The sequence below is a fragment of the Phalacrocorax aristotelis genome, chromosome 9, assembly GCF_949628215.1.
Source record: "Phalacrocorax aristotelis chromosome 9, bGulAri2.1, whole genome shotgun sequence".
Classification (NCBI taxonomy): Eukaryota; Metazoa; Chordata; class Aves; order Suliformes; family Phalacrocoracidae; genus Phalacrocorax; species Phalacrocorax aristotelis.
In genome coordinates this window covers 24,005,257-24,032,651 of record NC_134284.1, presented here as the reverse complement: position 1 = coordinate 24,032,651, position 27,395 = coordinate 24,005,257, and the positions used below count along the sequence as shown (strand labels likewise).

Sequence of the window (27,395 nt, the reverse complement as noted above, 5' to 3'; positions counted from 1 at the left end):
GTATTAAAATCTGGAGAAGGAGAAAAAGTAATCAGATCCTGGCAGTTTAAGAGCCCAGTCTAAGAAAAGTTGAACTTCTGTTCCAGAAGCCCTCCTTTAAGCTGTTTGCGGAGGTGAAAGCACTGGAGATAGCAATAATAGGAACCAGACATTTTCCCGTTCTTGTTATCATTCTTTGCCCCACTCCCCCCCCCCCAACAAATGGGTGTGGGTGCTGTTTCAGTGTTGGGTTTTTTCCCTCTACAGAGCGCTTTATTACAGCTGGGAGGGACAGGTAACGAAGCCTTTATTTTAACCAAGTTGGCTCATGATCTCTGCTGTTGCAGGCAGTGGGTGAACCCTGGTTTTGGGGCCGAATTCTGCTCCTGAACCTGCGCTCCTTAGTGGCCCCTTAAACCTCTTGCTTGAGTGAGGGCTGCCGAAGGGGCTGAGCTCCTTTGCAAGGTGGGGTGAATGCAGATGTGACAAAGCTGTGCACAGCAATATGTGTGTGTGTATCTTATATGTATATGTGGCACATCTGCTGTCATCAGCAGAGCTGTGTCGAGTGGAGGGGAGCGTAGCCCAAAAGGTAACTAACTGATTTGATGCAGTCCTGGGTATTAAGTGCTCCTCTTTGACCTCAGGTGGCAACTTTTTAGCCTGGACCCATCCTCCTTGCTGCTGCTATCCCAGATGTCAGTGATCCCAGATGTGACTGTAACACGGATTACGAGCCTGGTGGACTCTCCCTGTTTGGTTTTAAAATTAGAAAAAAAGATCCTTTTTCCCATCAGAGCTTTGCATGTATTTATTCTTTGATCACATTGGAAGGGCCTTATCCTGTCTCCAGAGGAGCTTTAGTTCTGCTTTCAGTGGTAACAGGGATCTGGCCCGAGCTGAATATTAGCATTTTAATGGCTTACTTAAAACCCCATTGCTGGTACACTCACAGGGCTCCCAGCAGGAGGATCGTCCGGCTCTGGGGTTTTGCAAAGCTATGTTGCAGGCTGCAATGCCTGCTGAAAGAGAGGAGCGGGGATGGCCCATTTGTCATAGATTATTAGTATTGTCAATAATAACATGTCTACAGAAGCCAAATTAATTCCTTCTTCCACTTTACTAAGTCCAAGAAATGCCAGATCAGTTTCAGAACGGGAAAGAATAAACAGAATCAAAGTTTGTATGTTATGATTCCTCTGAATTTCTGGTGGGAATACTCTGCGATAGAAATGGTATTTCCATAGAGGCATTGGCTGCCAGTTTGCTTAATTACATTAAATAGTGGTATAAACCTCGGCAGAACATAAACCTCTGTTACAGCCAGTCATTAGAATATTGAATCATAAGGAATAATGATACCAGTGTTAACGTGTTATAACGGTCTTTATTGTATTAGTGATTGAAGTGTTATTTAAAAAATAAGGTTTGTTATAGTGGTTTAGGTGTGCATGCATATTTTCTCTGATCACCTATTTAAGGGACTGAAGACTGGATTTGAATTTATTACAGGGAAATAAAAGGCTTGCTTAGAGGAAGAACTACTAGATCGCTGGTTATGGTTTTACAATTTGATTCCACTTGTCTTTAAGGCAGGTTCATAATGCTTCAGAAATGCCATCTACATCTAGAAAATTAGGGTTAAAAGGACTACTTTGTTGAAACTAATTACAGGCTAGTTCAGTTTTTTAGTTGGTGACATTTTAGAGATTTTGCTTGTAATGCAAGAGGTTACAGAAAGATTTGGTTAGACTGTGATACACAGCAATAAGCTGCTGTTAGAGTATTTTGACATTTTCATCAGGAACAAAACAAAAATCCAGTAGCCTTTATTTTACTGGGGTGATAGGTATGAATTTAATATCGCTTCCTCATCCTGACCATGGATGTTTGAAGGAATTCTTTTGCTCCACCTTGGCTTGTACAGTATCTCTGTTTTGTTATATATATATATATTTTTAGTACACTTTCCTGGGTAATCAACTTCAGCTTCCATTTCAAACAGACCTGATAATAAAAAGCCTTTATGTGTCTTATACTTTTACCTTATGGAGAAAGATGCTATTCTGCACAAATAAATGGGTGAATTGGGAGTTATGGGAAAATCTGATCCAGAAAAAAATACCTCAGAAAAAATGTCCTGTACGCAGAATGGTACTTGGTTTCTTGTAGCTGGCTTTGCTCTTAGTTTTGTGTCATACTGAAAGGAGTAAGGGGTTCTTTTTATACCATACTTGTGTTTTACCTCTCTGGGTGCAGGGTTCAGTTATCCTGTCTAATTAGCACTGTGGCTGGTCAAGTTCTGCTTGGATCCAAGTCTTTGGGTGAAACTTTTCGTTGTGCTATTTAGCAGCTGGATTGGGCACAGGTTCGCAACGTGCTTCCTTGTGCAAATGAAACATCGGTTTATTATTTCCCTTTTTTCACTTACACTGTAGTCTCAAATAGATTCCTGGTTGTTGCTTTGTTTGTCTGCTTTCTTTTGTTATTTAAAAGCTAGTTAATTTTCTAGCCTCTTTTCCATTCAGAGAGCATTATTTACAGTTGTGATGGTGTCCAGCAAATTGAGGACTGAAGCTTTAGATCCTCAGGATTCCTCTTATTTGGTGGATTGTTTTACCATCTCCAGTTGATTGCTCTTGCTCATTTAATTTGACAGATTCAGTTATCAGACTTGGGCCTGCTCGTACACATGCAGCTGGATTGGTTTTCCCTTGGAAGAGCCAAAACTCAAAAGGAAACCCCATTTTAAAAATCTCTCTTGCTTTTCCCCCTGCTACAATTGCTAACCCTGGTTTGCTTGTGAAAGTTTGCTTGGTGTTAGTGAAATGCTCTGCTGAGTGTGAACATGCTCTGTGCACGCAGGAAAATTTGCAAATTATAAATGTACATGTTAATAGGACTCCCCCCAAACACTGTTATATTACATGAAGTGTAATGTATGCATTCACACTAGGCAGGTAGACTATTTTCCACATCGAAATTCAGCACTTACAAAGTGCCCACGCTTACATTGCTTTTGGCAAGGGGAGAGCCAAAAAACCAGAGCTGTGGTTCTCTCCCAAAGCTAATCGTGCCTGTATATTAAGTTTGTCCATCTGTGCTTTGCAGGGACCTTGGCATCACCTGATGGTCCTCCTTTGCATTTCCAGCAGTGAAACAGTTAACAGTGCTGCTGCTTAATGTTTTGCTGTAACAGAGTCTTTTCAGTTTCCAGGACATTTAACGAAATCAGGTGGATGTCATTAGCTGATTTTCACAGATGGGGAGACTGAGGCACAGAGGGACAGAGTGACTTCATCTGCCTCTCTTTCCCCAGGTTCCCTCCCCTTCCAGGAATTGTTTTGCTACCAAACAGCTGAAGAGCTGCTGAAGCCTCATCCTGCCTAATTTCACCACTTTTTTTTTTAATTTTAATGTGGGATAGGAAAACGATTCAAAAATACTAGTAGAAGGCAAACTTTAGAGCAAGGAGGAGGCAGTTACCTGAGCAGCAAACCCTGCTGTTGTCTTTTCCAGAGGCCATATTCTGCCTGAGGATATGTGCGCACAGTGCAGTGTCTGCCGGTGTGAGCAGGGCTCAGTCCCAAATGGCCAAGGTAGAGGAGTTCAGTGTTACGGACTCCTGCCTCTCTGAGGCTCTTCCCTGGCCACTTCACTTCCTTCATTTTAGCCTCTTGACCATGCTTTTGTGGTCAAGCCCTCAGGTTATTTGTAGTGGTATTTTTCTCTCTAGCTGCCTTTATATTATTTTGCCCTTTGGAAACAGCTGTTTCCATCCACTGAGTTCCTTTATTAATTCCAGGGCCTGTTAAATTGCTGTGATCATCTATTAGGGTGGTTACATGTTTCAGTTACATCAGAAATATTTGCTGGTATATAGAAATATGCGTGGTATAATCAGGAGTAAAATTTTAATCCCCACCAGGATTTTTATAACCATTGAAACTCCCCAGGATTTAATTACAAGAGTTGGGGAACAAACTTGGGAAAATTAATGAACTGTTTATTGTCAACCCTTTATGCTTTTTGGAAAACGAACTCCACAAATCAGGGTGATTATTGCTATTTGTTAGTTTATTGCGGTAGCTTCTGGACATTGCAGCTCAGATCAGGGCACCATTGTGTTATGCTCTCTGCACCCCCGCAGTGAGAGCTGGGCTCTACTTGGAAGCATTTTGGGGCTGGGAAGGGGAACGCCAGGCTCCAGGAGGGGACGACGTGCCATAGCCCAGGTGGCTTGTGCCCTGTGGTGTGCACCCTGGTACCTTTCCCAGCCCACAGCCCTGTCTGCAAGACCACCCTCCGGAGATGAGAAAACGCCTTGGTTTCCCATGTTATGTGCTGTATTTACCTATGCCTTATGATGGTTTAGGCCAAATCCTGCCCTTGTTTCCCCTGCTCTCGCTCCTGGTTGCTCTCATAGCAGAAGGATACAATCCCGCTGGGGCAAAGACTTGTGTCGGTGGGGTGGGCAAAGGGCATGGTGGGAGGGTGTGATGAATGCAGTCTTGGGGTGGGCAAGTGTCCTTTTTCTTGTGTGTTTAATCGCGGTGAGCCAAGATATTTCAGTTTTTCACTTAGCTTCCTGTTGAAAGTGCAGACAAGGGGCCAGGAGCAGGTTTGGATGAGCGTCAGGTGGGAGGGGGGATGAGGGACGAGGGACGGGTGATCCTGCAGGAGCCCCTGGGGGGACCTGGCTCATAGGTATGCTGCCGATGCTGCCGTGTGGCAGCTGGGTGCCCCCGTGGGCCTCCCACCCCGGACCCTGAGTGGGTCCAGTGACAACCCACACCCCCATTTCCTAAAAGACAGGTTTTGGCACTGCATAAGCAATCTTGCAGGCATGGTGTGGGCTACTTCTGGGGATCCACATGGTCTCTTAGGTAAGTAAAAATCTCTACAACCTGCCCTTGATGCCTGAGCCCTGAAAATGCCATGCACAAATATGTGGACAACCTGAAATGTGGATCTTTATGCAGTGAGAAGAGTTGCACGCTCAATACAGGATATTTAGATACAGTAGGATATTTATTAACCACACGGGGTGTTCCAAGTTCAGTTTATTTATCTTTGTAAAGTGCTTCCAGATATTTGTGTGGAAGGCACTAGAGAAATGAAAGGCATATTATTATTATTATTGTTGTTGTTATTATTATTATTATTACAGCATCTAACTACTGACAGGCAACCACAGCTGCACGCTCAATTCAAGCCACTTAAATTTAGGGGCTGATTTTTACAATATTGACTCTTAATACTTTTTCCCATTGACTCCATATGCCGAAATGTGTGTTCACCTGCCCTGCTGAAGTATCATTATTCTCCAGAAATATGTAAATGGGGCGCTTTTAATGAAAGGAAGAAAATGTGGCATAAATATTAAGTATTCACATTTATATGGCAGAACTCAACTGCCATTTAAGAAAGGCTTCAAAGCAACCGACTGTATGAGCTGGTAGTTGCTTCTCTGTCATTAAAAAAGAAAATGCATTGATTAAAATAAAGCCAAGGAATCTCATAGACAAAGGATAACATTTACGGTGTTCAAGGGTCTGACACGAGCTACGAACAGCTCAGGAAATGGAGAGCTGAGTTTCACAGCCAAGCGTTTTAATCAGTATGGTTGTGCACAGCCGCTGCCGCGTGTGTGTTATGTAATATCACACTTCACCGCCCACACACACCTAGAGACAACAGGCGTCTTCGAAAGGTCTTGGCATTATTCAGAGGAAAGACTCCCAGCAATACCCCTGCACGGTGTTTAACCTTATCTTTACTTAGTTTAGGTGTTTCTTCCCCCCCTCCCTCCCCCTCCTTCCCTTCTGCTTTTTTTTTTTTCTTTCTCTTCCATTTCTTTCCTGTGGTACATCAAGAGTAGGTATTTTTGTATCTCCGAAAATGGAGCAGATATAGGGGGAAAAATCCCATTAGCTCCATGGTGTGTTTTCACGGCAGCTTTGAAGAGTCTGGTCATGGCCGTTTTGTGCATTTTGTAGCATTGTTCTCATGCTATTATTATTATTATTATTATTTTTTTTTTAAGTAGAGCCGAAATGTTACATTCTGAAGAGACCAGCTAATTATAAATGGTACCCAGACTATGCTTTCTTTAAAGTTTAAAATAGGAAATAATTAACCAGAGTTTTAAAGATCTGCAGAAAAGCCAAACAGGCCTGTGAAACCCCAGGATCTAATGACAAAGAAGGTGAGTCGGTTTTCCAATGCCCTAAGAGTTTGAAGACATCCTTACTCTGGCTTTTGAGTAACAGAAAGAGTTCAACCGTATTTCATCCTGGTATAAGGTAGCCCTGAAGTTAACTGTTTTTCTGAAAAAGACAAAAAAGAAAAAGGATGTCACCGGCTGCTAATTAGATGTATTTTAACTGCAAAGTCATTTTAGCAGCTAATATTGTTATTTTGTGCTTCAGTGTGAATCCTTAGTGAAGCTATTAAACTGTGAGAGCCTGAACTTACCAGACATTTTGTAATGTGGCTGGATTTTCGTATCCTTGTTCAGAAACCTGTGAGGAGTGGAGGACCTTTCTGCCTCAGACACAGAAAACACATTTCTTACCAACCGATTACCAGGGTGGGCAGCTGAGACCTCCTTGCACCCTCGTTTTGCACTTTTCTTTTGCTTTTTTTTTCCTCTGGCAATAATATTTCTTCTTTCTGTTGCGCTCCCTCCCTCCTGTGCCAGACAGTGGTCAAGGCCCGCAGTGCACCCTGTAGCCGAGGAAGGGGATGTAACAGCAGCGACCGGTCTTGGTTATTTCGGGATACTTTCGACTCCTGCCTGTCATATACAACAAGTTGGTCATTCGCAGTAGCTGATAGGGTCTCAGCGTCAGGCAGGCTCCTGCTTTTGAAAATTAATAGCCCACAGCAGACAGTGAACTTAGCCATCATTTTCCTATTGGTTTCTCACCCAGGATTCTTACTTTGTAATCGCTGGGTTGGGTTTCTCAGGGTTTGGATTTTTCCCCCCATCTTCTTGCATTGGTTGCTTTTACTTTCCTTCTTGCTCTAAAACAAAGCGGCTGATACAATATCCAAACTGATGAAAAAGAAGGGAAATTTTTTCCCCCTTTATTTGCTCAGATTTGAATTGGGTTATCTGCCTATCTTGTTTATGAAATTTTGTGCTGTCTTTTCTGCACAGACTGTGACTCCCAAATCTTCCACAGCTCCATTTCCATATTCCTGCGTGCTTGTTCTTTGTTAATCACTTGGCAAGCGCTTATTTGAATATTAAAAATTTCTTTAATCATCAAAGGCAGGAGCACAGCTTCATGAATATTCATATTTTTTTCCTCCTCAGACTGGATTCTAGTTCATTACCCTGCAGTAAAGCCAAACAGTCATCAATCGCGCTCATTACAGCCGCTGGCGTTTTGATTGGCTGCCTGCTGCTGGTAGCCCGCGTCCCCCATCCTCCCGCTCTCCTCCATGAGCTGTCGTGTACCTGCCAACAACAACAAAAAAAAAATATATCAACAATGCAAGAATAAATTTCTCCGGTTGAAAAACAACTTTGCAAACTTGTCAAACAGTCCTCATCACTTTTTTTTTTTGTTTTACACCAAAAAATTAAAAAAAAAAATTAGAAGGGAGAAACTTGAGCTTTAGAGATGAATATTTGTCAAGAGAGTTGACGTAAGTTTCATTTGCATAATGACTTTGTACTTCTGCATTAATAAAATTTGCATATGAAGCCATGTTAATTACTCCTGATCATGCTTTTTGCATTCATGCATAGTAATTTTCTCCGACTTGTGAGAATTAATGTCTTGGCATGGGGGGAGGAAGGGGGGGAGTTGGGGTACTGTCAAATTTCTGTGCCAGTGCCCCTCACTCACACTCTTTCTCCTTCTTGCTCACCACGTCGCTGTTCTTGATCTACGACTCATTTATGCATTATCATTCGAAATTCTTTGGAGAAAGAAATGTATCAATTCAAAGGGAATCCTTGTCTGCCAGAAAAAAAAAAATAATCCCTGAGCAAAATATAACAAGAAATTCCTTCGCTGCCCTCCTTCTTCTTCCCCCAGTGCAGCCTCTCCGTTTCCAGCTCGAGCAAAGTTTTAGTCTTAGCATCATAAGTCAGTGTGGGGGAACTGCCCCAAAATGGCTGTGTGCGTGCTGGGGGAAGAGGTGAAGGCTGGTGTGCAGGTGTGTCTGGCTGAGCGCAGGACCCGTGCGTGAGTGTCTATAATAGCGGCTGTGCCTACACCTCTTAGTCCTTCTGCCTTTCCTGGGGGATGCTGTGTGTGCCCGCTGCTTGCAGGGTGTGCATGCATTGCTCTGCTAGTTGCTGTTGGAAATGTTTGTGCCTCTGTGTTTCTGTACACTCTGTGTGTGTAAACATGTGTACTTGTGCACATTTGCTTCATCAACCCTGTGGTGTCTCTGTAAAAAGATGTGGTAGAAAGATAATAGTACTAGGTGGGAACAGTCCATATGAGAGGATGTAATACACATGAGACAACTTGTTCTAGAAAAAGCTTGGAAAAAAATCTGTTGGAAAGGTTAGTGAATAGATCTGTCTTTCACTTTTGGATGTGTCTGTTCAAGGCTGCTGCAATGGTACATGTAAAACCCATCTTGAAACATCTGCAGTACTCTCCCTGAACATGACGAGCACAGGGCAGGGATGAGGCTGCAGCTTGCACTCTGAATTTGTAGCCATACACTATTTGAACAGATGTTTTTCTTTTTATTGGGAGTTTTTTAATAATGGAACTAAGCTTTAGTCTCTAACCAGCTATTGATTGATTTTCCATCACCAGACAGGCACAGAGAGACACACAGAAAATCTTGGTTCGTGCCCTGTTAAGTGGCTTACATGTCTGCCTGTGCACAGATACACACCCAGGCACCCACCCAGGCAAGCACGCAACACCCCTAGGGATGCATCAGCTACACTGCTATGTGTGGCTGCGTATACACGTGACACGAGACATAAAGCAACATCTCTTAAATTAAGATCGGGTCCCCTGGTCTGAATCACACTGAGGTGGGACATTGTGAACGCTGCTTGAGGCTCCATCTTTGTGTTTTGCTCAGGGACTTTTCTGCAGATGTGCCAGAGGAGCGTGGTGTTTTACATATACCATAGCATATGGCCAGCCATGCCTAGGCTCAGGGAAAGGGACAACAAAAGGATGCAATTTATGCCTTGATTGTGGCTTTTGTCATGCTCATCTAGGCTCTTACGCTCATTTCCATCTTCTGGGGTCATGTCCAATTTACCTTATTTTTCTTCTTTGCAAGTTTAAAAATAGCAGAGAGAAAAAAATGTACTCTTAGCAGTGTCTGGGAGTCAACATAACCTGTGAGCTACTGCCATGTACAGGAACTGAGTGTATGCCGAGCATGTTTAAAGCATGAGGACAAAATCCTCCTTTATAATCAGCAATGCAGATCTTTTATTTACATGGTGACAGTCCCTGTGTGTGTTTCACACTCATGCTACGTGCAAAACTCCCCTTCGCATCCATGCAGAATGAATGCAGAATATATAATTGAGATCTGCAGTGCAGGTGAGTGATTTCCCAGTGCTGACCCAAGAGGAAAATCGAGCCTCACACATCGTGTCAGTGATGTCCGAGCAATGCGGAGCTGCATGCGTGTGCCCGCTCACCCCAGTCGGATAGGATTTTTGCCTCTAAGATTGCAGCGCAGTGCTTTTGGTCTGCTTTCCCCTAGTTCTGGTTGTGGCTGTGACCTTTGTGGCAGTCAGGGGCTTGCAGGAGGGTTTTCTGTTTGAACCCTGTGTGCAACATGATGTGGTTGATAGGCCGTAGAATTCCAGAGATTGGCTCCCCTCCCTTGCCTGGTGCTGCATGCATTGAGCAGAAAAGTCTCAGCACCACCTTAGGATACCGTCTGTCTATCTACCTGTATCTGTTCATCTTTTCATCTGTTTGTTCATTCTGTGTTTGTCCATCGCCTGTAGCAGCTAAGTTGAAGAACAGTAGAGCCTATCTTAATTTTCAGCTCTAAATAGAGCCTTTATGGGAAAAAGTTCCACACAGGAAGAGCTGGATAGGTAAAACGTGGGCATGTTCCTAGCAAACAGACTGTTTCTGAGCACCAGTGCTATTCTTTCTATAGCTATGAAGAGGTATCATGTACGGTGGAGCACTCCTTTTCTCCATGCCTTTCCTCGAGGCCAGTGGATACGATCTCCCTCTTCATTATTTGCCACCTGATCTGATTCTATAGGACTGTCCTGATTTGTGACAAAGAAGCAAACCCTAAGATGGTAGCAAAGAGGAGGAGGACTCACCTGGTTTGTCTTCGCTTCTGGGGGCAGACTCAGTCTCCTGGTCTGTCAGCCCCACGATCTTTGTCTCGTACCGCTGGACTCAGGAGTGATAGTCGGACTCCCTGAGGATCTGCCACAGCCTCTCTTTGTCCATTCTTCTCCCTTACCAACCCCTTCCTTTCTGACACTAAATTAGCACTTTTTACATTCCCTCATATGTACATCAAAGGACAGAAAATGACCTTCTGAGTGACGTGTTCAGTTCCATCCCTTCACTGGCAACTGGTTCATATAGTCCTTCCTGTAGATTTGTTAGGCACCTCATTAAAGTGGATTGCTGGCTTGCCCCCAGTACCTCTTTTGGAAAGCTCTTGCGGGATCCCTTTGCTCAGTTGGTTAGAAAGGTCCTATGTGAAACCTTAATTTCCTTTCCACACTAGAGGAGACGTACTGGATAAGAGCAGGGAGGGCCTCCCTGTACCTGCTTGGTGAGCTCTTAGCATCTTCTCAGATACCTCAGGGCTGTGCAGATTGTATCAAATTCATTGCCAATGGAAAGATGGGACCCACCACAACTAGAGGAGAGGCTGTTGCTCTCAGGGTAGTGTTATGTGCTAGGACCCATGCACCCCTGTGCCCCTACTCTAAATCCCAATTTCAAGCTCACGGCATTTCTAGCAAGGACGAATGCCCAGGTGGCTCAACATAGCCTGTGCTAGCCTAGTTATTTTTATAATATTAGGAATATATTATACAATTCTTAAGTCGTTGGAGGAATTCTCTTCCATGAAAAACACAAACTTCCCATTCATATATGTTACAGTGGCAGTAGAGTGGTGCATACACACATCGAAATCCATGTCTGACATCAGTTTCCACATGCCTAGTGCACAGTCCTGCCCAAAATGCAACACAGGTAGAATATGGATAGTAGTTATCATTACCTGCTTGTGTAGTACTTCCAGGGAAATCAAACAGTTGCAAAAGCCAAGCAACTGAGCCCTCCCGGCCCCCCCCCCCCCCCCCCCCCCCCGAAAATGATTCCTTGTCCCACAAGCCACAGAGGTGGCTTCTATTTAAAACCAATCCTTACAAAAGAGCACAAATTTTATCCTTGATGCTTGAAGCTCAAGTATTTACACAGGGAATTTAGACTCTTCACTTGTGGTTTTGGCAAAAGCTTCACACAAATGTCTTGCACTGGTGGTCTCTTAGCCATTTAAGATAAACGACAAAATCAAATGCAGTCCTTGCAGACTGGAGCGTGGATGCTGTGCCAAGGATGAAGTATCCCTGTTTGCCTCACATGTGTAGCTGTCAGATCAACACGCAGGCCTACTTTCCGAATCAGGACTCTTGAGGTGGAGAGGGTCCCTTAGAAAATGTTTTTCTAGTGTTGGAAGGAGCACAGATAAATACTTCTCCTTGCTGCCACGGTGTTTGCATGTAACTGCAAGGCACACATGCATGTACAGACAGAATTGCTGCCATTAAAAAAAAGACAGCAGTTGCCAGAAGATACCCTACAATTAACACACATATTTCCTGATCTCAATACAGGGGGAAACTGTGGTTTCTGATCTACCACTGTGCGGTAACTGTTGGCAAATGCCAGCTGTTTAATGGCGACCACTCCACCACATATCTTCATTTATAAACTGCCCTTGATTAGTAGCTACCCTTTATTTAATAATTAAGTGGCAGGCATAGTTTTAAATGAAGGGGGTGGAATTCTTGGTGGATGTAAAGCAGTGCCGTTTGCTCAACTTCCCTTTAAACTCTGCTAATTCACGCCAGCCAAAAATGCGGCTCGTACCTGATTCTGCATGTGTGTGTGTATGTTTGTGCGCATCTGTATTTGTGCAAGTGTATATCGATATTTAAGATTCATATATTTTCAAAGCCGTGGAGCTCAGTTTAGGCTAGTAATAGGAGGAGCGAGCATTTCCAGCAGAGCAGGAGAAAACTCTTAAATATAGCTTTTAAAATGGCAGGTGATTCCTAGAGGGGTTAAAAATAAATAATATGGTTGGAGGTTACAATATCATCTTTTAGCTACCAGGATAAATGTTGCTCCCTTCTTCGCAGGCTCGATAGGGGAGCAGCCTGCATAATCAGGGCATGCGAAATGCACAACTGGCCGCAGCTCAAGCGGGAAGGCAGCACAGCGGCCGCCAAGGCTTCCTTCTGGGAGCTCGGCTCCTGGCACCTCTCTGAAGCCATTTGAGCTCTAAGTCACCACACTTTGTCCGGGCTGGTGTGTGGAGCCTGCTTCAGTGGCGGCTCGGCAGAAAGCCTGCCCAGTTTTGTGTCGGCTCAATGCATTAACACAGGCGTAAAACAATAATCCCCCTTTTGATTCGGTCCCTGAGCAAGTGCTGGTGGCGACGTTCGCAGCCTCCGGCTCTGCTCCACACCAGGGCTGTCCATCCCCCCCTGCTTTGCCCCTCTCTGTGCCCCCCGCAGGCCCCCAGCCTGGGTTCGCGGGTCCCCCAGGTCTCTTCTTGCTCTTCCCCTGCCCGGCGCGAGCCCGCCATCCTCAGCCAGACCCAGAGAAGGGTTCAGACCAAGCATGTCGCGTGTTAGGCAGCCAGCCCCCACCTCGCCTGTTTCCCCTGATGATGCCTCCTCTGTCCCTTCAAACTTAGATCCGACTGACAGTTTTTTCTATTGTTTTTTCTCCAGGGCCGTCCAGGCCTGCAAACCTGCCGGGGGCTCCCATAGCTGCCTCCTCCCACCCTCACACATCCGTGATCACGTCACCTCTCCGCGCACTGGCCTCCCTCCCGCCCTGCCTTAGCCTGCCCTGCTGTGGTGCACGTGCAGTCTCAGTTGGCGGGACTCAGACTGAGATTCAGACTGAGACGTCAGGCACATTTGGATGTCATTGTCAGTTGTCAGGTAATAGAAACATTTTTTTTTTGTTGCTATCTGAAGGTCAGTAGTGCTGCCAAGTGATGTCGTCTTTGCTGTGGGAGAGCTGCCTTCGCTGGGTCGTGTGGGGAAGGCAGAGAAAATGCCCTAAACCACCCTCTTCCCCTTCCTCCTTCTCCCTCCACCCTGGCAGAGGATGGGGAGCGGGAAAGGGCGTGCGACTCCCTCTGTTTCCCCATTCCTGCCCTCCTGCCTGCCCACCTTCAGCTGCCACCAGCAGCCACTGCTGGGCCGTTTGTGCCATGTTGTGAACAAATGCGTGAGACTCCTCACAGAATGTGATACCCCAGTATCAAGATTTCATCTCTCTGGGCTGTTTATTTTAAGCTTAATTGGATAACATTTAACATCTGAGGATTTTTTTTTCCCCTCTCCTTTTATTTCCCTCCCTCCCCCATCATTCGTGTTAAAGGCTCTCCTCCGCATCCATGTGCACACAGGATGTATGTTCTCCATGCTGTTTTCTCCCTTGCTTTGAGAAAATGCTCCTTGGTAACTTGCCACGCATCCCTCGCCTCTCCCCCATCAGGTTTCTTTTCCTTTATTCCTTTTGGATGCCTGACTTTTGTCACCGCAAGGAGGGGAAAGTGATGTGGAAATGAGGGCGCACTGAGCTAGCCCAAGAGGAGACGGACATATTGTTGCCAGACCCCATCATTTCAGACCCAGCGATCTCTTTGAAATCAGTGGGTGTTTCTGAGCATGGCTCAGTTGCAAGATTGGGTCTATGGTGGACTGTGGGCTGGAGAGGTGAGAATGGGGGGGGGGGGCTTAAAAGAAAATACAGCTGTGGCAAAATCCACAAGTGTTTATGGAGTCTCACTGTGGTGGGCCAAACCCTGCAGCCCTCATTCATGCTAATGTGCATGGAGTTTTAATAGGGAGTTTCCAGAATGATGCTGGATAAGTAACACATGAGGACCAGAGGATTTTGAGAGGCAGCAACAAGTCAGGAGTAAAGCCTTTGGGAAATGGCTCCTCATGTCCCCCTGAAGGTGGCAAAACTTTGCTGTGCTCAGGTTTTTCCTGCTGCAAGCAGTGGTACTACCTGGCTGCAGTGTGCTGTATCTCACGAGAATGTCCTGTACATCTGTCGTTGTAATAAAGCGAGAGAAACAGTTTTGCAAGACATTTAAATTTGTATCTTGGAAAGACAAAATATCCTCTGGAGGAGGCTGAGAGCACTGTGCAGGGTCCTGTTTTGACCCTGGGTGAAGCTCAGGGCGTGTGAGGAAGGCTCATGTGCTGCCTGGGCGAGGCTCAGCCTGCACCCAGCCGCTTGTGCCGGGGTGCAGGCACTGGGCTTGCAGTGATGCACTGCGTGGTGTGGCACAGTCACTACATCCAGGGGATTTGGTCAGATTTCCTAGCTGAGCTGCCATATGCAGCATGGGGAGGATGCTGTCTTAATCTGTCTTCATCAACCTCAACTGGCCTGAGACAAGTGTAGAGATGGGCTCTTCTGAATCATGAGCGCTGGAGCAGAAAGTCAGATAGTCTCCTCCCTTCCTTCCTCCCCATAACCAGTAAACCAAACTGGAACTGATCTCATGTTTTGCTGTTCTCTCTTTTCACCAGTGCGGTACGCTCGCAGGTGCCTTTGGTAGGCAGGTAGTTGTAACAGTGAACTGGATGCCCTTGTTCCCTGTTGCTTCTGATGCCAGCAGCTAGTGGGAAAGGAAGCAAGTACAACTAAAAATAGAAAAGGAAGGAAGGAATAACTTATTAAAGAACATGGGAAGGTGAGGCTTTTGTACTTTTCATACTTTGAGTTCTCACTTTGGAGTTGTGTGCTGTGAGTTTTCAGAATTGCCTGTTTGCTGGGAGAGCGATGCCAGCTCTGTGGAGAGGAGAGACCTGTTATCATGGCTTCCTGTAATTACTGCTGCAGTCTGCGGCACTTAGAGAATAGGTTATATCAAAGTGCATGCTACATGTTTATGACAGTAGTTGGTCAAGTTCTGCATGAAAGAAACATTTTCTTCCCTTGAAAAAAGAGATTATGGCTACTTAACCCTTTCTTAGCTCCTGTAGTATTTACTGTATGTGAGCCTGGGCATGGTTTAAAGCCTGTGGCAAGAGTTATGGGATCTTCCTAACCCCTGGAATGTTTTGTGGGAATGAAGGAAAAATGAGCTCTCTGTGTTGACTAATAATCTAGTGATGATCCCTGCATTGTGCCCTCTTATTTTTAATATAGGCATTTACAACAGTCACTTGCTACGGCTTTAGAGATCTGCTTGTCTCTCTGACATGATTATCCCTTTATTCTGCCAGCCCTGTTCTTGCTTCTGAGGAATTGTTTCCTTCTTTGAACAAAAGCCATCAGCAGTTCCCACCTCTCCTCCTCCTTCATCATTTCTTACCTTTCCTGTTTTTCAGCATTCATTTAATTCAGGACCTGGAGTTTTTCTGTGCAGTTCTCAAACAGGCTGCGACTCTGAAGGCTTGAAGTTGCAGGTACTCCCAAAACTCTGCTGGGCACTCACAAATCAGGCCCTCAGGAGTCCCAGCAGTTTTGTGCTGGAGAATCTAAACTTCTGGCTGTTGGTGGGATTTGGGGTGTGCACATGTGAAAACTGCATTTGGAAATCTTCGACCTAGATAAGAGTGATCGCCCGGAATGCTGAGTAGCATTCAGTCATGCACAGGGGAAGTTGTCCTGCCTCATCCAGAGACATTTGCGATCTTTAGAAAACGTGCTGCTGATAGTAGTTTCAATCACAGTAAGTGATGCTGGGAAGTCCACTTGGGTGTCCCCTGTGTCACTTGGCCGGTGCTGGTCGTGGTCCCCTCTGTCATTTTTCAATTCTCTGTGTTCAGGGCACTACAGGATGAGGGATTTGTGAGTAAAGGTCTGTGTTTTTCCATGTGATTTTAAAAAAGTATCTACCACTGGAACAATCTCTCTGCCTCTTTATATATTTATTTCTTGCCTCAGAGGCTTCTGTCTGCTGAATTGGGTTCTCCCATTTAAATGATTTTAGTGCCTATTTAATTAGAAGTTGGAATAGAGTCATGAAATTCACAAGGTTGTGTAGCTTGGGTCTAAAATATAAATGGGCAAAGTATTCATTTTGCCTTACCCCTTGCCAGATCAGGGTGCTTTTTTTGAGCCTGCTTTTTATTTCATTTCAATGAGTTGCAACTGCTCAGAGTAACTGTAAAAAGTGCAGGGTTTTTTTGCATAACAGAGACATGCAAATGGTTGTTGAGAGACGTAATTATGAAAAGTATATGCCCGTATGTATGCACACATACACTGCATGCTTTTTGTGGGGCTATTTTTTCACAATACATCTTCATAAGGCTCTTTTTATGATGCTGATTTATTAATATTGTACATTATGGCTTAAATTGTCAAAGCTGCCTAAGAGATTTGGATGCCCATTTCCCATTAAAGTTAACGAGAAATGAGCTTTGAAAATCTCAGCGCAGAAGTGCATGGCACTTTACAGTGTGCTCTCGGAAGAAAAAAGTCCCTGCCCTGAAGATCCTACAGTGCAAAAGCCCCAGAAATGGAAATATAATCGGCATAAGACAAAGGGGATTGTAATGGCACAGATAATAATTTATCCTCTATGTCTGCATTCAGATATATACCTGATCCAAAATCTTTGGACCTAGGCCCAAGAGTGAGGGTTTTATATACCTCCGTAACGATAATTAAATCTGTCCAATACACATATATTCAGCTAACCAGTGAAACTGCTTCCTTCCCACATGTACGCTGATGGAAGGAGGTGGAAAGCAATTGCAATACTTAGTTGCATACATAAAAACAGCAAGTGGGCATGGACAGCAGTGATTAATGGACAGGGCTGTGAAGTTTACGGTCTAAAATAGAGGAAGGCATGGGGCCATATCTCAGAAGAGTGGAACAAGCTCCTGTTAATTGAAGGAATCTGCTGTATTAGTCATTAGGACATTCTGAAAATCACACGCACCTCTTGGAGAGTTAATGTCAATTTGCTTGGCTACTGAAATTGTACTTACTACATCATTTAACTAGTCTGGTGTTCTCTTGGCAAAGGTTAAGTTGACAGTAAAGATAAAAGAAGTACCTGTAAGTAAATAACAGATTTTAAAAGAATACTTTCCCCTCCTTCAATTATACCACCGTATTAATTTTGTGTTGGTTTTATAACTGGAGTCACCCAATAAGAACAGCTAGATTCAACCACCCTGCTGTAAAAAGCTTGATGCAATTAATACAGTCTGTCTAGAAAGCAGTATTATTTAAAAAACTTTTATGTTAATGATATGGTATGTACTCGGCACACTTCTTACTAGAACAAGAAGCAAGCTTTTGTTCACTCCAGACTGGGTTTTATTAACACAGGAGGATCAATGGAAAACAAAACAGTAATCAGAGCAGAGAATGCAAAATCATCCATCAAAAGCCTCCTAACTCGTCAAGTCCCAGGACAATGGCTGATAGTCTACTCTTCATTTTTTGTTGAGTGGAATCTGAAAAAAAAAGTCCACTAAAACTTGATTTCTAATCACCACTGGGTGCTTTTCTGAGAGGAGGAAGAGGAATTTGGTATCTGTCTCTGAGGGCAAACTAAGATCTGTAGTTTTCCAGAGACCCTTTGTAAATGTATCTTTGCATTTTGCTGCATAAAGAAGAAGTTTGCATAGAGTACAGGCTAACTTTCAGGAGAGATGTCCCTGTTAGTCATGGTTACATGTATTTATTTATTTTAGTGAAATATTTAATGCACGCTATAGTAGAATTGACTTTGTGGACAGTACTTAGTGCAGGGATGTGTGAGAGATGTATATACTAAAAAAGGTAATGCATCAGTCTGAGTGTATGCATCCATCTTTTCACCTATCTATCAATCTGTGTGCTCATCCATCTATCCAAGTATTAAAATCATATGTGACCTGTCTGTCTATGCAGCTCTCTGTCTCACCAGATATTAAAATCAGATCCAAACTCAAAATAGATGGATCTAATCACAAACTGATTTTTTTGACTGAATGGTGTGTTTATCAAGAGGCAGCAAAGAGAGCTAGAGGGAGCAAAGAGGCAGCTAAAATCAGAGTGCTGCATAGGGCAGCGACACTGGCGATTTGAGCATGGCTGAGGCTTTGTTCTAGGCAGATGCCCGATCACTATAACTTTGTAAGTCCTAATTATGTCAGGTTAAGAACCAGCAGGAGCAATAGCGATATTTAAAGGTGCATTAAAGTGGATGCCTACCATTTCCAAACATCTCAGGAAAAAAGAAAGCCCGTAATTGCAATATGAACGGGTGGAACTGAATCTGGTAGTCTTGGGACAAAAGGGTTCAAGGCAACATTGCCTGCAGTAAAGACAATGGCTCCAACATTGAGAGAGTTAACTCGATCGCATACCACTACGCTGAGCCCGAGAGTCTGAACTCTTCAAACGCTCCAAATGGAGAGCTAAATCAAAGAATCCTGTTTCAAATCCATCCAAGATGTTGCTGTTTTTCTCCTCTGACAGGAGAAGCATTTGGAAGTGCAGTTTCTTTCTTTTTTTATAGCTGTCTTAAAAAGGAGTTTGGATGTTTAGCACAGCTGGTGCTCATTACATTATGCACTATCAATAAAATAGCATGTGTAATTAATTTTTAATGCAGTGCTGTATGCAGCGCTTTAAAGCAGTTACTGTATGGGGAGAGCCGACACCGGTCACTGACATCAGAAATATTGAAATAGAGGGCTAGATTTTGCATTTTTAAAGGGTGAATGTGCGAGTGGGGGAAGGGTAATTCCCAGCCAGCAATTCTCTGGCCACAATCAAATTTAAAAATATAGGAACAAGATGGATGAAGGTGATTTTATAATTTGCTTATTGTAATGAATGAATTTATTTCCTTTTAGAGTTTGCTGAGCGATGGCTGGGTTAGGAGTAGGTGACTTCAGAGTATAGGTAAGCACCAGGGGACCGCACAGCAACTGATCCATCTCTGTTAAAGCACAAACAAGCTTTGGTGGTATCAGGTGGGAGATGAGGCAAAAGGGGAGGTTATGAGAAAGCAAAGGAAGGACATTTCTGTTCTCATTTTTTTTTTACAGGGCTCATTTCTTGTGGCTTGTTGTTCCCATTAGCAATAAGTCCCATTTTTTCCCCTTCATTCAGAAAATATTTGGGAGTATCAGGAGTCTGGAAGGAGAGAGTAGCTTGGTTACAAAGAGGCACAACTGATGGCAAGTTGACGGCTGTCTGACAGAAGACCCAAACAAATCAGAGACTTCTTTTTTCTTGGTGTTTGTGCAATACTTTCCAGAATACACCAGTGTAAATAAAGACTGCTTTGATGGGGCGCAGTAGGCAAGGTTTGGTCACTGTTGTAGCTTTCAGCAGACATTACATCCCAAAACACCTTGGTTGTCCAAAGGAGGAGCAGACTTATTTTTGAAGTTGTAGCGTGGCGCATGTTCATATTCAGCAAAGGGACAGGAATCACTTTCGTGTTCCTGCAGCACGGTAACCGCTGGAGGAGGTCTGCAGGATAGGACCAGCCTTCCCCTGCTGCCACCTCCTTCCCACCCTTTTCAGGGAGTTGAATGCCTTTTGGTGAACGCTTCCTAAAAAGAGAAGAAATCAACTGCAGGAAGAGAAGGAAGGAAGCAATCACCTACAAAACGACAAAATTAGGGGTAGAGTTGTTTGTCAGGTGCCTTGCCTTTTGGTTGGGCAATGCACCAGCTTTCTAAGAGCTGATTTTTTTTATACACATGCACAAGGCATAAATGTTTGCAATTATTCTTTCTCTCAGTAAATTGCCATTCATTTGTACATAGCATATGCTAAACAGTTCACTTGTACAGCCTCACCTGGCATATTCAGGATGGAGTTTTCTCCTGCCCCTTCAGCAGTAGTTTTTTGTCATCACTTTTCTTCTCACTTTCTGTCAGATACATGCGGATGTGTTCGTGTGTCTGAGCCAGGAAGTGAATTGGGCTGTTCAGTTTGTAAGAACAGAGATAAATCTCTTGTGCACAAATACAATGCTCAGTGTCAAAGGAAGCAGGGCGAGCCGTCGGGTATGGCGTAGGTAGTTGTGATTAGAACCGCTCTTTACTTCACAAGCCAGTGTGGGAAAGGTGGAGGCAACAGCGAGGCGTTGTACATTTTGTAGTGAGATATCTTTCTTTTATTTTTTTAAGGTGTTTGGATCACATATTCCTGTGGTCGCTCAGGCTTAGGCCAGAGAACTGCAAAAAACACTACTCCATGTCCCTCCAGAGCTGCCTAATTCAGAGGATCTGGATTCTTTTATAATTTTCTGAGTGCTTCATAAAAATAGATGAAAGGAAGAGTTCTGTGTTCAGATGGGATGCTTTATGTTCAGAAAGGGATTTGAGTCAAAGAATCCATGCTGATGTACCTGGTGTGTGCCCCACTGGGCTCCTGTGTGCTGCATGTTGGTCCTTCTTTCTGCTGAGCAGTAAACAGCTGAACAACTGCTAGCAACATACATTTTTATGCTGTTTGCTTTCTTTTGGGCAGGCTTTTTCCACGCATTTTTGAAGTATGTACAGGATCTGTAGGCTAGAGTATGGTATGTGCCTTTACTATCTTTATTGCCCTCTTGTCTTTGTCTTAATCAAACCATTTCTATAGGTTCCTGTTCCAGCTAACACAACTTGCTGTAGTGCAAGCTGGGGAAGCCAGGTTCAATGAGTCAGTAAAATGTGCACTTGGAAGGAAGCAGGCAAAAATCCCACATAGTGAGTGCTTACATTTTTTATGAATTCAGCTGTAAGAGTCAGAGGTCCTGGGACTTCTGGAATGAGGTTAATGCAGGCGCTAAGGAAGGCGGTGGGGAGACATAGGTGCTGGAATTACACCATGAAACAGTGCTTTCTAAATTATTGTCTTTGCTATTAACGTAAGGAATCTCTGGTTAGAGACGCCAGTTTGCACAACATATCTGCAGCTTTTATGCTTGTTTAAATGTCACTTGGCTATTTGGAGCCAATTGTAAATGTATTATTTCCAGTCTGTCCCCTGGAAATGTGAGGAGAGCATCCTATCCTTTCTGTGTGTCAGATTGTTCTCCTTATATGTCCTGTATTGACCTAGATTACTTCACGAGGCTCAGATCTAAACCCGGTCCTTATATCTCTTCCATGGCTGCGTGACAAGCGTGGTGATTCCTGGGCATGCTGTACCATGCCAGCAGTCTGCTGAAGGATGGGTTAGGGACTGCCTAGGGATGCTTAGCTCAGCATCTTTCTATGAGGTGTTTTCTGACTTCGGCAGCATTGTGCTGTTATGACAGCTGTGATCATGGCCCATGGAATTCAGGGATGTACAGACGTTCAAATAAGAATCAACGTATTGTTGGGAAATAAGTATGATTTAAAACTGTTGATGACATTCAGTGTGAAAAACGAAAATTCATGGAACATAGTAAGACCTCAACATGGCAGCAGGACCCTTTGCCTTTGGGGGAAATATTCTTCAGTTTCATCTTCTAACAGAGATTTGGGTTAATTTTTTCATTTCCTTTGGTTGAACAGGGAGAGAGTAAGTTCATTTATTATGGCACAGACAGGCTTATAGTGCAAAGTCTGTCCAAAAACGAGGTCTGAGTGTTTATGGATTGATTAATCCAAATCCTTTATAAAAATGTGTGAACTGTTGATTAAAATGGGAATAGCATCATTGTGATTTTGCCTACTGTAAGGACAAGATTAGTGGGTAACTTTACCTTTCTGCAAAACCTTATAAAATATAGTTAAAAAAAAAAAAAAGACGCTCTTTCTCTATTTTTTCTGGATTCTCCTTAAACTGAACTAATACCTCCATTGGAAAGCTGAGGTAGAATCTTAAGAACTCTGTAGCCTACTGAAGCCAAACCCTTCACTATCATTATCAATAGATACGTAGAATAGTTGTACAAAATCTTGTGAAATCACTGTAATCTCCCTCCCAATTTCCTTCGTACTTTCTCTGCACATTTTCCAGGAGGAGCCGTGTGAAAGCTACAGTGTGCTAGCCCCTGCCTTCACCACCACTGTCCACGTTCATTAGTGCAGTTGGGCACACTCATAAATGTCTGAGTTCTTCCCATATTTAGAGCCCTCTAGCCAGCAAATCTTACCTTCTGCTCTCCTTGTTTCAAGGGAAAAACTGATGGTCAGGGTTTGAGGTGGGCACCTGAGGTTTAATTTTAATTCTGTGGCCTGATATCATCCAGAGCTGTAAAAGAGAATGAGGGCATGTGGGAGACAGTACCATCACTGCTTTAAATAATTTGCTCCTTACCCTTTCCTGTTAAGTTTGCCAGGCCATGTCTTGTAATTATAAGCTGGGTTTTCTTCAATTTGCTTTCTCCTTAATAGGTAAAGATGAGTGAATGCTGTTTCTCAATTTCTTCTCACTCTTTCTTTGCAGATGTCTTTATTCTCTTGGGCCAGCTGGGACTGCCAGGGAGGTATTACCCAGGGGGTTGCATTGCTGTGGGGTTAAATTTGCCCCTTTCCATGGCAGCATGGGGCTGTATTGCATATTGCTCCCTCCCAGCAAATCCCAGTGAGTCACCATCCTGCTTGCTGGGCTGTCTGATGGGAGGAGGCTGCTTTGTCTGTGGCCTCCTTGGCCATGCAGCTTCTCCCCATCTACACCTTTCCTTTCCCCTGCTCTTCCCTAAACTTTCATACCTCTTTCTTTTCTTAATATATCATTTCAACTTTGCCATCAGGTAGGTCCTTCATTCATTGTTGTCTCTGCCAGTGGTCCCTGCAGTAATAATTACAGCATATTCTTCTCAAAATCAAGTCCGAAGTGAATTTGCTCTCTTAGTTTTTTTTTAACTTCACTTTTTTTTTTTAAAATGGAAATGACTGCTGAAAGTAAACACAGCTTGCAACGTGCAGATTTATTGGGCCAGCATGAATTTCCTTCATAAGCTGGGGTATGTGACTGTGTGTGCGCGCGCGCATGTATTTTTCCCCTTAAACCTTGGAATAAGAGTGCTGTCTCTTTAAATCCTAACTCAAACTTTACTGGCGATTTTACAGAGCCTGGTTTCATTTATAGTGGAGCCAGACTTGCTGTGTGAGAGCCGTCCGCATGCTGGAATTAGTCTTAAGCTCGCTTCTGTGGCGTTGCCAAATTCCATGTTTGTGTTTTATTTAGAATTCTTTTCACGGCCAGTCGAATCTGTTCAGGCACACATAGGCAGTGTTGCGCCCCATGGAGAAAATAAGCAAGTTTGCGTTTTCTTTGGCATAGGCCACGGCCACAAAAGACTGCGGTCTAAAAAAACATTTTTTAAAAGCTATTTTAACCCATAACAGATGTATAAAGTAGGCACACGCATGCCAGCTTCCTTAGTTTTAATTAAAAAATAATTACGGCTTTAATGGGATGCTAGTGACAAATTTGGATGAATGGTGGGTGACATTATCTCAAGGCTTGCTTCAACTTATAAATTAGTGCATTTCTCTTGGCCAGTGGTACAGATGAAATTAAACGAAGGAGCAGATTAATATTTCTTAAAGTTACATTGAACCAAATGAAAAACCAAATCAAATAAAAAACCAAGGCCCCATCCGCTCTCTCTCACTCAGATTCCTGTTTGTATGAGATCACAGAACATGGAGGAAAGGTTATTTTCCCTGGCTGATAAACGATCTGGCCAACAATGAGCTGGGCTTAGCTTTGCAAGGTACCTGTCCCTTTCGTAATTTCACATGGGTAGCCACATCGCCAAATTATTGTGATTAATGTCAGCAGGCGCTTCTATTTATAACCACATCTAACTAGCTAACACAGTACCTCCGAGCCAGGAAATCTTAAATACAAAACCATCCCTACATGCTGCATGTTGCAATGGTTCTCTCTCCATACCTCAGCTAACTGGCTGCCTTTTGGGCTGCGATGCCGGCTGTCATTCTTCACATCTTTAGGCTATTTTCAATTTGGGGCTTTTAAGGCTCACCAGAACTGGGTGAGATGCACAGGCTCACACAGGTAACAACAGTTTATATTTATGAAGAAATAAACAAAGGAGTAATAAACATGTAATGAGCTAACCCCAGATGGTATCTCTGCTGTTATTACAGTCAGGTGTATGTGGAGCTGGGGAAGAGAGAGAAGGATCAGCATGGGAGGCTGTGGATATTGAAGGAGGAGGAGGAGGAAAGGTCTGATGGGTTCACTGGAAAAAGTGTCTTCCTCCTTCCTGTGCAAGCATCCGTCCCACCCATGGACACCCTGAATAGGTACTGAGAGGAGCGGCAATAAAGCAGCACATTTTTTCATGGCGTGCAGCAGAACCACATTTCCTCATGACCTCCTCGTCCCAGCCTGCCGATTTCCAGCAGCAAAGGCAGCCCTGTGCGGGATGGGGCTTTCTGGATGGGAGCAGATGATCGGCTTCATGATCCCTGGCACAGGCAGACAAGGATCATTTCGTGTGTGGACAGCCAAACCCTTATTGCCGTTCTCAGGCATATTCTTTCATGAAACTTCTCATCTGCTTAACATTTAGCCCCCCCTTATAAAGCTCCCCTGAAATCCTGCTGATACATGTAATCTAGATGGTGAGAGCTCTTTTTTGCTTAGGCGTTGCCAGTTTTCTGTAACGAACATGTTACATTGTTTCCTCCTTAAAAGTAAAAACAATTTTTGCAAAAAGCAATTGAAGGAAAGATAGAGAGTATCAGGAGTTTGGTGGATAGCTGTGCACCTTCCCCTAGACCAGTTCAGATTTGTCTTGTGATCTACAGATGTTTTGCTACTAATTTCCACGCAAATGCGGCGGTGTCCCTCACCTTGCTTGCTGAAAGCTGTCTGCCGTGTTAAGCCAGGGAAATCCAGCAAGAGAAAGCTGCTCTGCTTGGTTAGATCTAGTCTGGTGAATTTCAGCTCCTCAGGGTGATCTGCTTCATCCCTCGGGGAGAGCAGCGTCTCTCCTCGGTGTGCAGAATGTCCATTGCCTGAAGCTGAACCAAGCCAGACTCTCCAAAGATATGATTCTCAGGCTTTGTTTAACTGCTGCAAAAGAGAGAGAGATTTTCCTTTGTCGATTGAATGAGGATTTCTGTGGTAACATTTCCCCGAGCTTGAATTCCTCATGAGTGAAAGTGAAGTTTCAGCATTAAAAACATGAGTCACAGAGTGCAGATGAGAGTCATTTTTGCATTCCTGGAATTTTTGGAAGGGAAACGTTACATTCACGTTAATCCTTTCAATTATACCTTATTGCTAAAATAATCCACGAGGCACTCTGCAGTAGAGCCCTCTGCTATTTGGTTACAGTTGAGGCTTTGAAAATAGCACCTGAAAGCTTTTAGACTCCCGTGTGTCAGGATCTTAATTTTCTTTTTATGTTGCTGCACACAGGATGGTCTGGTGTCTTTTCTATGTACTCCTTAGAATGTTTTTGTTTAATAAATAAGGCTAATTTGATTTGTTCTGATCTGTCTCAAGTATCTAATTGCTGCTGTGGAGAATGATTAATGTCCAGCTGAAAGGATTCCACATCTATAAATGAGAATTGAAAGCAGATGTTAGTTTGATGAACGTGTGCTGCCCATTCCTTGTCTGTACTGGCTCAGGGAGCAGGCTGCTGAGATATTGCTATCTATCAAAAGAGAGATGTTAGATGCCAAATACAGTTCAGAGTCACACACCTATCATGAGCTGAATGAACAGTTAACAAAAAATGTATCCCAGGTAGTTTTTTTCTCTGCTTGTGAAGTATCTGTACACAAGACAGTGTTATGCATAAATTGTCAGAAATACTTGACAAACTCCAGTTCAGGAGAATGCACCGTGAATTGATTACAGCCAGGACTTTGTGTCTCAGTTTTTACTCAGGGAGTAATGTTGGGTTTTTTTCTGAGGGCAGGTAAGTTCAATTTCCAGTGCTATTGCATGTGTAGTGCTGATTCTGAAGTTAATTCAACCCGTTTTTTTTTTAAAAAATGCAGCTGAAACTGTTCTCTTTTCTATTTGTGGACTGGCTAGGTGCTCAAGCATTTCTGGCAAGCCAGGCCTAATGCTTTTCAGAGTTTGCTAGCTTGAGTTCATGCAGATCTGTGGAGAGCAGACAGTAAAGGAGCAAAAGACTGAATTGCTTGGGCACAAGATCAGGTTTTGTAGCATCCAGCCAACTTTGACATACACCTGCACACAATAAGCGCAACAGCTTTTTAGATAAAAGCAGGTACAAACAGGGTCTTTTTGTGTGGGGTCTCCAGTTTAGTAATGCTTGAAGCTTTACAGTCCTTTCGCAAGCGGTGCACTCTTGGCCATTCGAGTACGCCTTCCCAGCCAGTGTGTAACAGCAGGTTAGCAGCCAGTGCATGTCAGAGTGGAGGAGGAGAGATTTTGGCCAAGGGCAGGCATTTCTGATAATGGCAGTAGGATTGTCAGTGTTTCCAAAAAAACCACAGAGAGCTTGCTTTTTAAAACCCTTTTTAAAAATCTATCCTGCACTTTTAAAATGTTTTCCAATATTACTGTGAGCAAAAGAGAAAAAGTAGTCAGCTTAACAGATTTAGTCACTTTTATTCTTTTTTTGTGATATAGCCTTTGCGTTTTTATTTTTTGTTAAATTGCTATTCAGGTAATGTCTATGACTAGAAAACTGTTTCACAGATGGACAGATAGAGATGTAAAGACCAACACAAATCTTCCTTGCTGTCTATAAATCAGTCTGACTTGGGATGTGTGTATGGCAGGAGAGAGAGGCAAAGAGAGAGGAGGGGAGATAGAGGATAAAAGGGACAGAGAAGGGGCTTGGACTTGTGGAGGAGGATAGGTACTGGCATCCCAGAGCTCTGGCTACATCAGCTGCTGTACTGTAGTCATGTGAAAATTACAGCAAAAAGGCGTACTTCCAGTGGGATCTTCTCTTCCCCTGGTACCTGAATAGGACTTTACATACAGCAGGCAGGCGAGAACAGAGGAGAGAGTGCTTCTCCATTTAGCTGGCTTTTCCATTTGGGATGTAACTATAACAACATTAATTTCAAATATAATTATTTCTTAAAATCCTTGGGTTTTATTTCATAGACAGTACTGAATTGAGCAGTGAGACTTTTTCAATTAATGTAACTACACTTTACGGGGGTAAAACCTGGCATTTTAGATTATTTCTTAAGAATTTTTCTGACCTGTATCTACCTAACTGTGTTATAATGTCAACAGTTCCCAACTGATATACCTCACAAAGTGACTGGAAATCTGAAAGTGGACCAAAATAAG

At 43.6% G+C, this 27,395-nt stretch overlaps 1 protein-coding gene across 4 annotated transcripts in view; it reads left to right on the top strand.

Moving 5' to 3' along the window:
• Positions 1 to 27,395, top strand: part of BCL11B (BCL11 transcription factor B) — a 92,390-nt gene that overhangs the window by 29,558 nt on the left and 35,437 nt on the right. For 2 of the 4 annotated variants that reach the window (XM_075103873.1, XM_075103872.1), the window contains exon 3: positions 12,938 to 13,153. The exons of the other annotated variants lie outside the window; for them this stretch is intronic. In XM_075103873.1, the coding sequence (XP_074959974.1) occupies positions 12,938 to 13,153 (216 nt within the window). The remainder of the gene's footprint in view (positions 1 to 12,937; positions 13,154 to 27,395) is intronic. 4 annotated transcript variants of the gene reach the window in all.